Source organism: Diachasma alloeum, unplaced genomic scaffold (assembly GCF_001412515.2).
Source record: "Diachasma alloeum isolate Michigan unplaced genomic scaffold, Dall2.0 Dall_scaffold_00513, whole genome shotgun sequence".
NCBI lineage: Eukaryota > Metazoa > Arthropoda > Insecta > Hymenoptera > Braconidae > Diachasma > Diachasma alloeum.
Window position 1 is genome coordinate 62,572 of NW_021680645.1, and position 13,714 is coordinate 76,285.

The 13,714-nt window shown below is 40.7% G+C and overlaps 2 protein-coding genes across 3 annotated transcripts; one reads left to right on the top strand and one right to left on the bottom strand.

The window, feature by feature from the left end:
• Window positions 1–229: 229 nt before the first annotated feature.
• On the bottom strand, window positions 230–4,074 carry LOC107042710 (phosphatidylinositol-glycan biosynthesis class F protein). Of its 2 annotated transcripts, none has more exons than XM_015263870.2 (2): window positions 3,992–4,074; window positions 230–2,426 (listed from the first exon to the last, which is right to left on the bottom strand). In XM_015263870.2, exon 2 carries the CDS (start codon window positions 2,357–2,359, stop codon window positions 1,652–1,654), a length of 708 nt encoding a protein of 235 aa, XP_015119356.1. In that variant the 5' UTR covers window positions 2,360–2,426; window positions 3,992–4,074; the 3' UTR covers window positions 230–1,651. The 2 variants fall into 2 exon arrangements, with proteins under 2 accessions (XP_015119356.1, XP_015119355.1); XM_015263869.2 differs by having other exon boundaries at window positions 3,758–4,067.
• A 2,769-nt stretch (window positions 4,075–6,843) lies between these two features.
• On the top strand, window positions 6,844–8,406 carry LOC114841453 (odorant receptor 46a-like). The gene is made up of 2 exons (XM_029126443.1): window positions 6,844–7,242; window positions 8,053–8,406. The coding sequence occupies exons 1-2, from the start codon at window positions 6,844–6,846 to the stop codon at window positions 8,404–8,406; spliced, it is 753 nt and encodes a 250-aa protein (XP_028982276.1).
• The last annotated feature ends 5,308 nt before the right edge of the window (window positions 8,407–13,714 follow it).

A 13,714-nucleotide genomic window follows, 5' to 3' on the forward strand; every position in this document is an offset into this window, starting at 1 on the left:
GGTCGGTATCAAACTGTAAAACATACTTGGATATCCTTAAAAATGATTCTCAATTTATTCAATTTTTACACAAGGAATCGTTAAATTAGGACATGATTGCATTAGATTTGAATGAATTGCCAAATTAAAGAAAAAGCTATTGAAAAATTTATTTTGTCCCAATTTTCACAGGTACACTGAAAGAAAAACCAGTTCTCAAACAAGTCTTGTTGAAGCCAACAAAATCGCTAATTTAAAACTGTAAAAAAAATTTTTTTCTGCCGCAAGTAAAACTTGTTTGAGAACTCTGTCGTTTTTCTCTTAGTGTCATAGCGATATTCACAATGGGGCCGACAAAATTCAAATTACTTCTAGAAACAACTCTAAACCCCCAATGAAGAGTGCCCCAACGACGCAAGGTTTGAAGAATTCTTTCAAATTTTCGAGTTTGAAAAATTCCTTAAAAATTATACTCATGCAATTCAATTGACAAATTTCATTATTAAAAATGCCCAAGGGGCTGGGCTATTCTTAAGCTCAATTCATAATTAACTTGAAGAAAATTACAAATAACTAAGAACAGGTCAACTTTTAAGAACTCAAGAATTGGCTGTTAATTTCATTCAAAACCCTCGATGGTGAACCGAAAAATTTTAAACTTCTCCATTCACTATCTACGGATCATCTTATTCAGCCTCAAGACACCTAAATGCGCAGCATTGACAATCTTGACAAAAGTGAAGTGGGCAGTTATTTAGTCCACCCATGTCCCAATCACACGAGTTTTGAAGAATTCTTTCCAATTTTGAAGCTTCAAATTTTTTTACAAATTTTACTCATGAAATTTAATTCACTAATTTGATGCTTAAAAACTCCAAGGGGCTGAGCTATTCTTAAATCAAATCATAATCAACTTAATCAAAATGACAAATAACTGAAGACAACTCAACAATTGGTCGTTGATTCCCCTCCAAAACCCTAGATGGTGAACCAAAAAATCTTAATCTTCTGAATTCACTATCTATGGATTTTCTTATTCTAGCTTAAGACACCTCAATGCGCAGCATCTGGACACGAGTGAAGTGGGCAATCATGTAATCCACGAATGCCCCAATCACGCATTTCTTTTAAATTTTGAAACTTCAAAATTTTTTTGCAAATTTTAGTCATGCAATTTAATTCACAAATTTGATGCTTAAAACTCCAAGGGGCTGAGCTATCTTAAAGTCAATTTACAAACAACTTATTCAAAATTATAAATAACTGAAGACAACTCAACTCTCAACAACTCAACAATTGGTCCTTGATCCCCTCCAAAACCCTAGATGGTGAACCAAAAAATCATAAACTTCTGAATTCACTATCTGTGGATTTTCTTAGTCAACCTGAGGACACCTCAGTGCACAACATCTTTGCAAGAGTGAAGTGGGCAATCATTCTTTTAAATTTTGAAGCTTCAAACTTTTTTTGCAAACTTAACTCATTCAATTTAATTCACAAGTTTGATGCGTAAAAACTCCAAGGGGCTGAGCTATCTTAAAATCAGTTTACAATCAACTTATTCAAAATTATAAATAACTGCAAACAACTCTGCTCTCAACTCAACAACTGGTCGTTGATTCCCTCCAAACCCGTAGATGGTGAACCAAAAAATTTTAAACTTCTGGATTCACTATCTATGGATTTTCTTCTTCAACCTCAAGACACCCCCAATGGGCAGCATCTTGACGAGGGTGATGAAGTGAGCAGTCATGTAGCCCACGAGTGCCCCAATGACGCAAGGAATGGGCCAGACCTGCCAGGGTCTGTCCCAGTCCAGAGGGATGACGATGACCCCCAGCCACGTCCCCAGGAGTGTCGCCTTGATGTTCAGGCTCATAGCTTCTGCAATGACATTGTTACTACTCGAGAACTGAAGGCGAGAAAGAATTCCCAGAGTGGGGTCCACCCCCAGGTGGAGGCTGGGAGTGACGAAGGTCAGGGTAGTCAGAGTGATGGCGAGCATGGAGGTTTCCTCTCTGTGGGTGGACAGCGGAGCCCCGAAGAGGATTATCAGGACGTAGTAGATCGAACACAACATCAGCAGGAGCGTCAGAAACTTGACGATCTCCCTCATGCCTCTGGCCCAGGGCTTCCTCGAGCGAGGGAAACGAGTTTCTAGTTTTCCGAAGTGGTTCTGGTCCCTCGAGAGGACTGAGAACGCCCATTTTATCCCCTCAGCGAACATCAGGATCAGGAGGATCGGGATGAACTTGTACTTCCCCACATTGTAGAGGTTTTCATTGAGCTTCAGGAGGATCAGGATACAGGGGAAGTAAATGCACGTGAAAGAGGAGTAAAAGAGAAGCTGACGGTGCCCTGGTACTCGTTCTGTCAGCATTTTCCCGCAGCTTTGCTTCCGAACGGAAGCTTTGTAATCGTTGATTCTGACGATTTTGTAATTTTGCCTGGAAATGACGTAGAATGTCATGAAATGTGAAGATATGTTTTTAGAAAATGCGTGTATGTATATGCGGATGTGTGTGCGAATTTTTCGAAAATTTTTATAAATTTTCCCAGAAAAAGGACTAGATTTGAAGCTAAAAATCTGAAATTTCGTCACATAATTGGTATTACTTTGGAGCACTTTTTGGCCCAATTTCAGCTCAATTGGTCAACTAGTTTCCAAGATACAGCAATTTTTCAAAAATCTTTTTTTTCTCAATATCTCGAAAACTACGTGACTGAATTGGATTTTTTTTACGTCAAAATATTTCTTGTTTCTTCAGTTTGGTAATAATCGGCCTTGTCAGTTTCTGTGGGAAAATCGTTCTGTGCACGATAATTCTCGAAAAAAATTAGATAGGATGTCGAAATTTGGTGATATTGTATTTCTTATGATATTACAGGACAGGATTGTGGATTGGCGAAATTGGACGAGTGTTTTAGAAGACATTCAACTTTTAGTGAAAAATGGTTCTGTTCAATATCTCCCAAACTACTGGTCCGATAAATCTAATTTTTTTTTAAGACTTGTCTTGTTTTTGCTTCCGAATGGAAGCTTTGTAATCGTTGATTTTGACGATCTTCTAATTTTACCTGGAAATTACTCGTAAACATCTGTTGAAAACTATTATTTAGTGGCCCGCTCTATTAAAAAATTCCGCATCTTTACTGCATATTTTTTTATAGAAAATGATCAACAAAAATTATTTTATAGAAAGAAATTAATCGAATTGTAGTTTTCTATATAACCTTATGTATTGGAGCATTTTCTATACGAATCCCTTGACATCAATTTTCTAATTTTATTCTACTCTATTTCCCTTATTTTTCATTGAGACGAGGCGAGGAATTTCTATAGAACATGTCACAATAGACTAGGTTGTCTAGAAAAATCAAGTTCTATTGATTTATTCTATAGAATACGTTCCATTGCACGTTTCGTTTCAAAAACTGATGGAAACTTCCAGTAGAATTTGGGCGCGTTTCGCAATCGACTTAGTAGCAGTAGCAGTACTGTAACCCTATCTAATTTCGCTTTACTGCAGCTACAGTAGTTGATTCCGAAACGCACCCTTTTTCAACGAATTCTACTGCGAATTTTTCAACGAATACACGGTTTTGATATAAAAAAATTTCGTACGTGATCTGTAATGTAAAAATTCTGGAAGAAAATTGTCACTCAACTTTAAATAATTTAATTGTTGAAATTGAAGTATTTAACAAGATCATTGTGCATAGAATTAATTTGCTTACTTCTATTCTGTTGTTATTTATTTCTAGTTTGTTTACTTACGAATGAAGTAGATGGCTGGGTAGGGCTCACGGTTAATTGTTGGTTATTGATAAATATCACGGATTATTTTTGTGTCAGTATGGCTGAGGGTGATTGATGAAGCCAAGTGTTCAAGTGGTTGGAACAGAACAACAGTGGATTTAATTACAAAAAAGGCTTATTCATTCCTATTTAATTTCGTTAGTTCTTTATTTATTTTTATTTTTTTAAGATGCAAGGCGGACGGGGGCTCACCATCAGCTGTTCACGCCCCTTGTTTCGTCCCAAGCTGCTGGTTCAGATTGGCCGATCCGTTACCCGTGGAGCAGAGTTGTGCATCTGTCGATAAAGGCAGTTTGTTGCATAACATTGTTGACAAACCCATAATTTACGTAATAAATGTAAAAAAAGTAAAAAACCTTATAACGTCACATTTCATGGTAAACCGTGAAAGCTTGCGAAGGGCATCACGTATGAAAAAATTGAATAGAAAAGTTTAGCGAATTCGCTAGAAAATTCGATTGGAATTCTCTAATATTTATTTATTCCATCATATGTATACCCTCTCGGGCCTTTACATTTTGTTCCCATCCCTATAATGAAACCCCGATATAGAATATTGATAGTTATAATAAAAAAAAACAAAATACATGAATGCCATATGGGCCAGTCAGTTGCCCCAGTCAGCAGCGTTTTTCCTGCACCAGATCCAGGGACTTGTAAAAAGTTGGTTGAACCGCAGACCCGCGAAGCCATCACCATCGCCATCAGTACGGTTGTCAGAAAGTACTCCAAGGCCGCACCGTTTCCAGAATGACTCCATGTTTCCATTCCCTTTCCATTTTCCAACGCCATGGCCTCAGATCGAGAGAACTACTCCTAGGCCACACCATTCCAAAGGACGACTCCAAGTTTCGTCACCCCCTCTCATCATCCTTTCCTTGGTTGAAGGAGACCACTTCAAGGCCACACCACCCCTAGGGCGGCCCCAAGCTTCTTCTCCCCTCCCGCCGCCATCTCCATGTTCCTAGCTGGAACTCAAACCTCGTCAAAGCGCTGCCATCTCCTGGCCACAAGGGACCCTAGCAGCTACCACATCCCTTGTGGTCCCCTCCCTGATTCTGTTCCATTCATAGCCGTTTCCCTTTTCCCCTGTTCAGACTGTTGCTATGTACCCCTATAACTATTTCAATTCTATTTCAGGAGATGCCCCCCCCCCCAATTTCCGCCAATTTCTCTGGGCATTTGTCAGCTCTTCCCTCCATAGTCCCCCCAATAGTCCACCAATTTAGCAACAACCCCCCCAAATTTCACTGCACTTTCTCCGGATAACTGTCGGCTCTTCCCTCCATAGCCCCCCCCCCCATAGCCCGCCAATTTAGCAACAACAATTTGTCAACTGCATTCCCAAAATATCACTCCTTTCAGAATTCATCCACTGAGGCACCTCCGCAAAGTTTCCCTCCATATTTCCCGAAAGTCCCTTGATGCACTCCCAAACATAGCCGACACAATCATGTTGTCTCGTTCCCTCCTTGGGTGTCACACACCTATCCTTGCCTTGCCTCAGTACCCAAATCTTTCCTTTTTATCCTCCTCATCAATGTGTTTCTCCCGCAGAATAGCCGCAGCCTCACCATCAACTACCACGTGGATCTTCCCCAAATTCCCGATATAACCTCCTTTCTATATTCACACATGATGCTTGCCGCCAGTTTCTCTGCCCCTCTCACTCCTCTCGCCCAGTTCGTTAGGCGTCAGCTAACCTCGTCGCCCGCCCTCCCAGAAAACAGTCTTCAAACTTCCCAGATTTCACTATTTCATCCCGAACTTATTATTCCCTTGGAAGATTGCCTCTTGAGGAACCCCCAGTCACTTTTCCTCCAATATTTACCAAAAAAAACCCATAATTTTTCCCAAAAACTGACGACGCAACCCCCCAATGAACCACCTCTCACGAGCGCCACCACCCGTCCGAATTCTCTAATATTGTAAAGCTACTTTTTTCGAATTCATACTATTGAATAAGCAATAATATGAATTCGATTTGTTAATGGTTATACTGATAAACCATGGAGTTTTATGTTTTATATACAAATCATTGAAATTTATTCCAAGTCGTACATTGTTTCATCATTCTTACCGTTGCGTTCCGGATGTGCGTCTTCGCGATGTTCTCGGCTTTCGCCCAAGACCGTAAGTCCTATACGATTAATAGAGCTTTGACACATAAATTGTTTTTCTCATTGTATACATGTCTAAAATGTGAGGAAGATAAATTGTGTATCAGCACGTATGAAAAAATCATATAGAAATTTTCTATACGGATTACGTATAGAAATTCTATAGGCAGAGAGTCGTATAGGATCAAACCTATAGAAATCGTATAGAAATAATTTGTGTAATAAATATCCGTATAGAAATATCCGAATATCATATACCAAAATCCTATAGAAATTCTATACGCAATCCGTACAGAAAATTTCTATACGATTTTTTCATACGTGAAAACGCTGAAAAAAATTGTTAATTTTTTGTGATTCAGTCTATTGAAAATATTTACCAAAACAATAAAGATGTTGAAGAACAAAACTTGTGTTATTCATTCTTGAACAAGAGTGTTCAAGTTCCTTTGTGGCCACGACAGCTGCAAAAATTTCACTTCAATTCATATTTTTCATTTTAGTTCTTCTCACACCGTAAGCAACTTTGTTTCTGTCTACTAATGAAGTGAACCAATGCAGGATTCTGCGAGTTGAAAATGTGAAGACGTTGAATAGAATTCTCCTATACGCAATATGTAGAGTTTCCCGCTGTAGATGCTACAGCCAATCGCCAACAAAAATAACCCAGCAAATAACAGATGCACGAAACTTTAGGAGTCAATCATATCGATCAAAGAGGATGATAGACCATGTTTTTCCGTTTCTGCCATCAAAGATCTACAGCGGGTATCTGTTACTGTTTATTTATTCAAAACAATGATGTATGTTCCCAGGAAGGACAATTTGGAATCTTTCCGCGAATACTTTCTTACTGTTTTGCCCTGGAAAAACCGTGCACTTGAGACATGAAGATGAATAAAGCATTCATTCAGACTTCTCTTAATGGACATGGATTTTCTACCTCACAGTTTCGCGATCTTCACAGCGAGTGGATTATGGAGATCCCTGAGATGGTCATCGGGGCTGAAGAAACATGTATACGATTGTTACACCTTTCTTATCCTCGTTATTGTGTATTTATTTGGTTTCATGGAATTTGTCGATGCAATGTGCGACTTCGGAAACGTTGAGGAGATGGTTAGCGCGTCTTTCATGCTTCTCACGACAGGTAATACATTTTGTAAGGCTCTTAACATGATGAACCGACGGAAAGATATTAATATTTTTGCAATATTGAATGACGACGTTTGTCGGAGTAAGAACCAAGAAGAAGACGAGATTCAAACCAAGATTAATATTCGCATCAGGTGGGTTTGCACATCGCGTTGTGCTCGTGTTAAGGTACTTCCGCAGTAAGTATACTTGGTGAAAATTTCGAAATGGTATAAAGACACAATATTTGGATCATATGTTGTTGACCACATTAAAAAGATATTCCCAAAATTTCAAGTCCCTGGTCCACCCCATTTTTGAGATATGCATCGCCAAACATTCAATTTTTGTTTTTTCCATTTTTGACGATGTATATCTCGAAAATGGGGTGGACAAAGTACTTGAAATTTTGGGAATAGTTTTTGAATGTGCTCAACAACATATGATCCAAATATTGCGTCTTTATACCATTACGAAATTTTCACCAAGTATACTTACTGCGGAAGTTCCTTAAGAGGCCTCAAGGTTGAAAAAAAATTGCTGTAATGCGGGGAAAACACAAATTCTCAGCCAACAGGGAGTGGAAGAATCTCAAATGTGGCATAAAAAAATTGTTCATTTTATATAAACCAGATAGAGCGAGTTGAGAGTAATCTGAAGAGAATAAATAGTTTTAAGAAATGTTTAAAAATACGAGGTGCGGGCTCCGCCATCTTGCTTGGACAAGAGCTTTGAAGATGGCGGCGCTCAGCTATTACCACCTCGTATTTTCGAACATTCCTTAAAATTATTTATCCTCTTCAGATCACCTTCAACTCGTTGCATCGAGTTTTTTGAAAATGAACAATTTTTTCAAGCGAGTTAGAATTCATGGCGTGAAATTTTCACATTTCAGTAGTTTTTTAAACTTTTTTTATCTGAAATAAAATTCATACAATCATCTATATGATATTGAACTTGTGAAGGAACAATGCTGCGTGATGTTTTTGCATTGTCCAGAGTGCAGTTGTTACGATAACAATATCGTCAGTAAAACAGAATGTACCCGATCGTACATTACCATTCAAAGCTTGGATACCATTGAACTACAGTTCAGATAACGTCTATTGGTATTTCTATTATTATCAAGTGATAGCATACACCACAGTGGGAATAATTTCCATAGGCTACGATACAATGGTGGCTGGAATTATGCTGCTCACTGGTGCACAGTTGAAAATCTTCAAGTTCAGGTGTGAAAATATGCTCGCAAATGTCGAGGAGGAGCAGAAAAAATCAAATTTGTCTAAAGTAGATCTGGAGAGGAAAATTCTGAAGCAATCCGTGTGGCATCACAAGACTATCCTCCAGTAAGTACAGTACTGTCGGACTGACGAGTCCGTTCCCTTAGTTTTCAGAGCTGGGAGATATGGATCTATGTGGGGATTAGCCAAAGTGGGGGTAGCTGCGAAGAGAACGGACTCGTCAGTTTGCCTATAGACTCCCGTTATAGTCGTTAGTCGCACTCATGGGGAACTTTGCTGGGAGTCGTCAAGTGGGACAGGATATCTATTCCAATATCTGAACTATCCTTTTTTTTTCTTCTTCCTTTCTTTTTCTCCTCCCCTTTTCCATCCTTGTTTTTTTAACGCTCTGAAAATTGATAGTGGTCCTAGAGACCGCCACCGGACTTCCATATTGTTAATCGACTATCCAATTACAAGTGAAAAGTGTTTCCTAAGTGGACTGAAATTGGAATCTCGGAAGATTTCAATTTCGAGAAATTGTGAAGTTGGATGGATTTTAACATATTCTAAATCTATGGGCTATTTTTCCCTGTTTTATTTTTTCCAAGGCTGTTCTAGTAGCTTCGCGTGCCTAAAACGTCCCTTTTCCACACATTGTGATGAAAAATATCGTTCGATACTCGTGGGAAAAGTATTTTTTGGCTCGCGGGAGGTTTGTAGCACGAGTCGAAGGTGAGTGATATAATCCCACGAGCCAAAAAACTCTTTTCCGCACTCGTAACGAAATATACTATTTTCCGGGCTGTTGCGATGAGGTTTTTTACTCGTGTGGCGTCGGCGTCCGAGCCGAACGCGAGGACTGGCCAACCACAAGTAAAAAAACTCCATCGCAGCAGCCCGGGAGAAGATTTTTTAATAGTGATTTTTAAGTTTTCGAGTTTGGGAAGTATGCAATACCAATTTCCAGACGAGAAATCGTGAGAAGCAGTACAGAAATAGTATATTTCGCGTCGAGTGCCACTGGGGATTCCTACGAGTGAGGTTGGCACGTCGAGCCTTCCCCGCCGAATCCTGCCTTCGGCTTAGCGTGCCAACCTTACACTCATTGCAAACCTCTGTGGCACTAGGCGAGAACGATATTTTTCGTGTCACGGGAGAGCGCCACGAAAATGGAGTTTTTCAGGTCCCTCAACGAGAAAATTAATATACACACCTCGCCATGGAAAACATATCACCCTCCCCCACATGCTTGCCACCCTCGCCTTCGCCTCGGAAGGCAATCTTGCACGTAGAGATGCGAAGGCGTCATGTGACCGGGCATAAAGTGGTCATGTAACCGTCATTGACCCAATGACCGCCGGTCCAGTCACAAAAAATTTTTCTATGACGGTCGCAATTGGCCGAAAAACTGTGACGGTCATTTTGCATCTATATAGGTGAAACACTTTTTTGTTCATCTATTTTTTTCTAATTAACCAGAACTCTTGACTTTGTTTACTTACTTTAGTATTTAGAACTCTTGACTTCGTTTATTTTGTTCCAAAGATGAAAAGTGTAATCATTCTCTCATGAATATGCAAAATAGTATATTTCGTAACGAGTGCAAAAAACATTTTTTCACGAGTTACGAACAATATTTTTCATCACAATGTGGCGGAAATTGGACTTTTAGGCACAAAATTCACTTTTCGTCACAGCGTGATGAACATATATGTAAGCACATGTTTCCTAATTTTATAATTAAAAAAAGCTGTTGTACAGTTGTATACATACATTTCGAGTCTTCCATAAGAACCTTATAATAAACAATAATTGATAATCAATAATAAATTTAACCAATAAACGATGCCAATTATGTACAAATTATATCACCGTCACAAAAAACAATATATTTATGATGGTCATTTTGCACCTATATAGATGGTTTGGTAACGGAATAGTATATTATGTCATCAGGCGATAAAAGTATTATCTGGCGAATACTAGATCGCGGTTCGAAACTACTAGAACTCGCCTTCGGCTCGGATTATAAAGCCACATTCGTCAGATAATGCTTTTATCGCCGTGTGACATACGATATTTTATGTCGTTTTGCCCGAAAACCGCGATCTAACCGAGCGAGACGAGGTTAGAATCGCGGCTTATCGGGCCTAAGGACATAAATTACTATTTTACTCCTTTGACGGTCAAAAATTCTTTGTGACGGTCACAAAAAATTTGTGGCCGTCATTTGCCATTAGAAATTTCGGAACGTCACCTGACCGTCACAAGATCGTCATTTTTTGGTCATATAACACAATCACAAAAATGACGGTCATTTCGCATCTCTACTTGCACGTGGGGGACGGTGTTTTGTTTTCCAAGGCTCGGTCATGTAATGTACTATTTCCGTGGCTGATAAAGCCAATTGTTTACGGATCCAGGGCAGGTAGAGATGAGGAGGGGAAGAAGGTCCAATAAATAAACCAGTTGTTTATTAGAATATTAAAAGTTTTATTCACCGTTAACTTCTCTTCCTTACATCTCAGAAGCGACCCAACTAAACACGCAGATGGCGTACAGGCTTGCCACTGACCATGCTCATGCGCACAAACAAAAAAATATGCATAGCTCACTTCAACACTTCCGCTGCTTAAATATTTTTCATACTCTCGCATTCAAACAGCCCAATGCTCTTACTGTGAGCCAAAAAACGAGGCAGGGCTTTAGTAAGAATATCTGCACGTTGTGTTGCAGATGGAGTATAGACCACTCGCAAGACTCCTGCCTCTGTTATCTCACGCAATTGATGAACTCGAATATCAATATGCTTAGTTCTCTTATGAAACTCGCGATTCTTAGCCAAATTGTGCTTTGATTGTCGACATACAATACTGTTGGCTGATTGCACTTACGTCCAATGTCAGCCAACAGCCTCCTGAGCCATACAACCTCTTTCGCAGCAGCTGATGCAGCGACATATTCTGCCTCAGTGGTGCTTAAAACTACTAACTTCTGTCTCTGGGATGCCCAAGTGACCGGACCGCCGGCCAGTCTGAATACATACCCCGTCGTTGAGCGTCTAGTCTCGAGATCACCCGCATAGTCTGCGTCAGAATACCCAATCAATTGTGGTTCACTTCCACCACTCTGATACATTATTCCAACATTTTTGGTTCCGACTAGAAATGCAAAAATACGCTTCACTGCTCGCCAGTGAATGTCACTCGGATTGTTTAGGAACTTACTTGCCGTATTAACGGCGTACGCGATATCCGGTCTCGACACAGTTGCTAGAAACATTAGTGACCCGACAGCCTCTCGATACGGTGCATTGCACAACTTCTCATCATCTGCCTCTACAGGCTGCAACGTAACATTCGGATCTGCGGGTACCGAAAAAGATTTCGCGTTAGTCATGTGAAAACGATTAAGAATTTTACGTGCGTACGCGCCTTGATACAAAAACATTGTTTTCTCAACACGATTACGAGCTATTTGCAACCCAGCAAAATGACTACAATCCCCAATAGTAATCTCGAACTCGCTTCTCATTTTCTCTATCACACTTTTCAACATGACTCCTGATTTACAAGCTACTAGTCCATCATTCACAAATAGAGCAAGATAAATTTGACAGTCCTTATTGACAATACTATAGAAAATGCACTCGTCTGCAGTGGATTGCACAAATTTGCATCGTTGCAAAAAATCACAGAATTTGCGATTCCAGCACCTAGGTGCTTACTTCAAACCATACAATGACCTTTTCAAACGACATACAACCTCATTCTCGCTTTCTCGGACGTTCAGGCCCACTGGAACCTTCATGTGAATTTCCTCTTGAAGATCTCCGTACAGGAACGCAGTGCGAACGTTGAATTGAACCATTTCCAAGTCTTTCTCAGCTACTGTTACCAACAGAACTCTCAGTGAATCGTAGCGAACAACCGGTGAAAAAGTCTCCTCGAAGTCCACGCCCTTTTCTTGCAGAAAACCTCTAGCACACAACCTCGCTTTATACCGGCTCACGCTCCCATTAGGTCTCTGAGCAACCCTGAAAACCCACTTGGAGTCAATGGTTTCTCTTGTCTGATCCCTAGGTACAATCTCCCAGGTGCCATTTATCTCATGTGCTCTGAGCTCCTCTTCAATCGCTCGCTCCCAATGATCAGCATCAGGTCCACTTAGTGCCTCGTTAAAATTTTTCGGAGCACTGTACTCAGCAAAGTCAATTTCATTGATTAACCACCTCGGTGGTCGAATCTGTGATCGATCTCGTAGCACACGACCTTGGTTAGCAGACGCAGCAGGTTCCTCATTTCGTTAAGCATTGACAGCATTCTCGACCGGTGGTATAGGCACTCCAATCTCAGGTGGTGGTGCAGCCTCAGCATTACCGACTTGTGGTTCGACTCCATTGAACCCGTTGATAGCTCCCTGAGCTTCATTACCATCTTGCTGAATCTTGTCTCCATTCTGCTGGTCTACCTGTCCTGGCTGACTGTCTGCCCCCTGCAACCAGTCTTCCTCGTCACTTGCTTCGCCAAGGGATGTTTCTCCGTTGACACACTCGCGAAAGATGACATTTCTTGACACTGTCACTTTTCTAGTATCTGGATGATACAATCGATAATTCGTTGAGTCTCCATCGTACCCCACAAGGATTGCTTTCTTAGCTCGGGCATCGAATTTTCGTGTGAACTGCTTGGGCACGTGCTCATAGCATTCCTCGCCGAATGCGCGAGTGTGTCCCAGATCTGGTTTTCTTCCATTCCAGATCTCATACGGCGTTTTCACGTCATCTTCCCTAATCATAGAAATTCAATTTAGCAAATACACAGCAGCGTTAGTTGCTTCCGCCCAAAGTGAAGTCTCAAGTTGTTTTGCGTGCAACATTGTGCGTGCGCACTCAACAATCGTTCGATTGTCCCGCTCAGCTTTCCCATTCTGCTCAGGAGTATACGGAGCTGTTGTCTCATGTTTAATTCCGAGGGACTGTATATACCTCTTCATCTGTTCATTGCAGTACTCACCCCCATTGTCGGTGCGCAGTACTTTCATGGTGCTACCAAATTTATTCGCCACAGCTCGCTCGACGATCTTGGAGCTCTCGTAGACATCTGACTTGTGTTTAAGAAAAAACACTTGCCTAAACCCCAAAGCATCGTCCTTGTATGTGACGAAATCACTTGCACTTCCAATCGACGACTGTGACATTGGCCCACAGACGTCACTGTGAAAGTGCTCCCCCGGTTTCCACTTTACACGATCAACATCTTTCTTGAATGGCAGTCTGTGCGCTTTTCCGAGGCTACACGCATCACAGAAAAAGTCTCTTTTGTCTTTGACTTTCACCCCATTCACCATGTCATTCGACACTAACACAGACAGCGCGCGCTTATTCAGATGCCCGAGACGCTCGTGTCATCCTTTCAGACTCGTTGTAGACACAT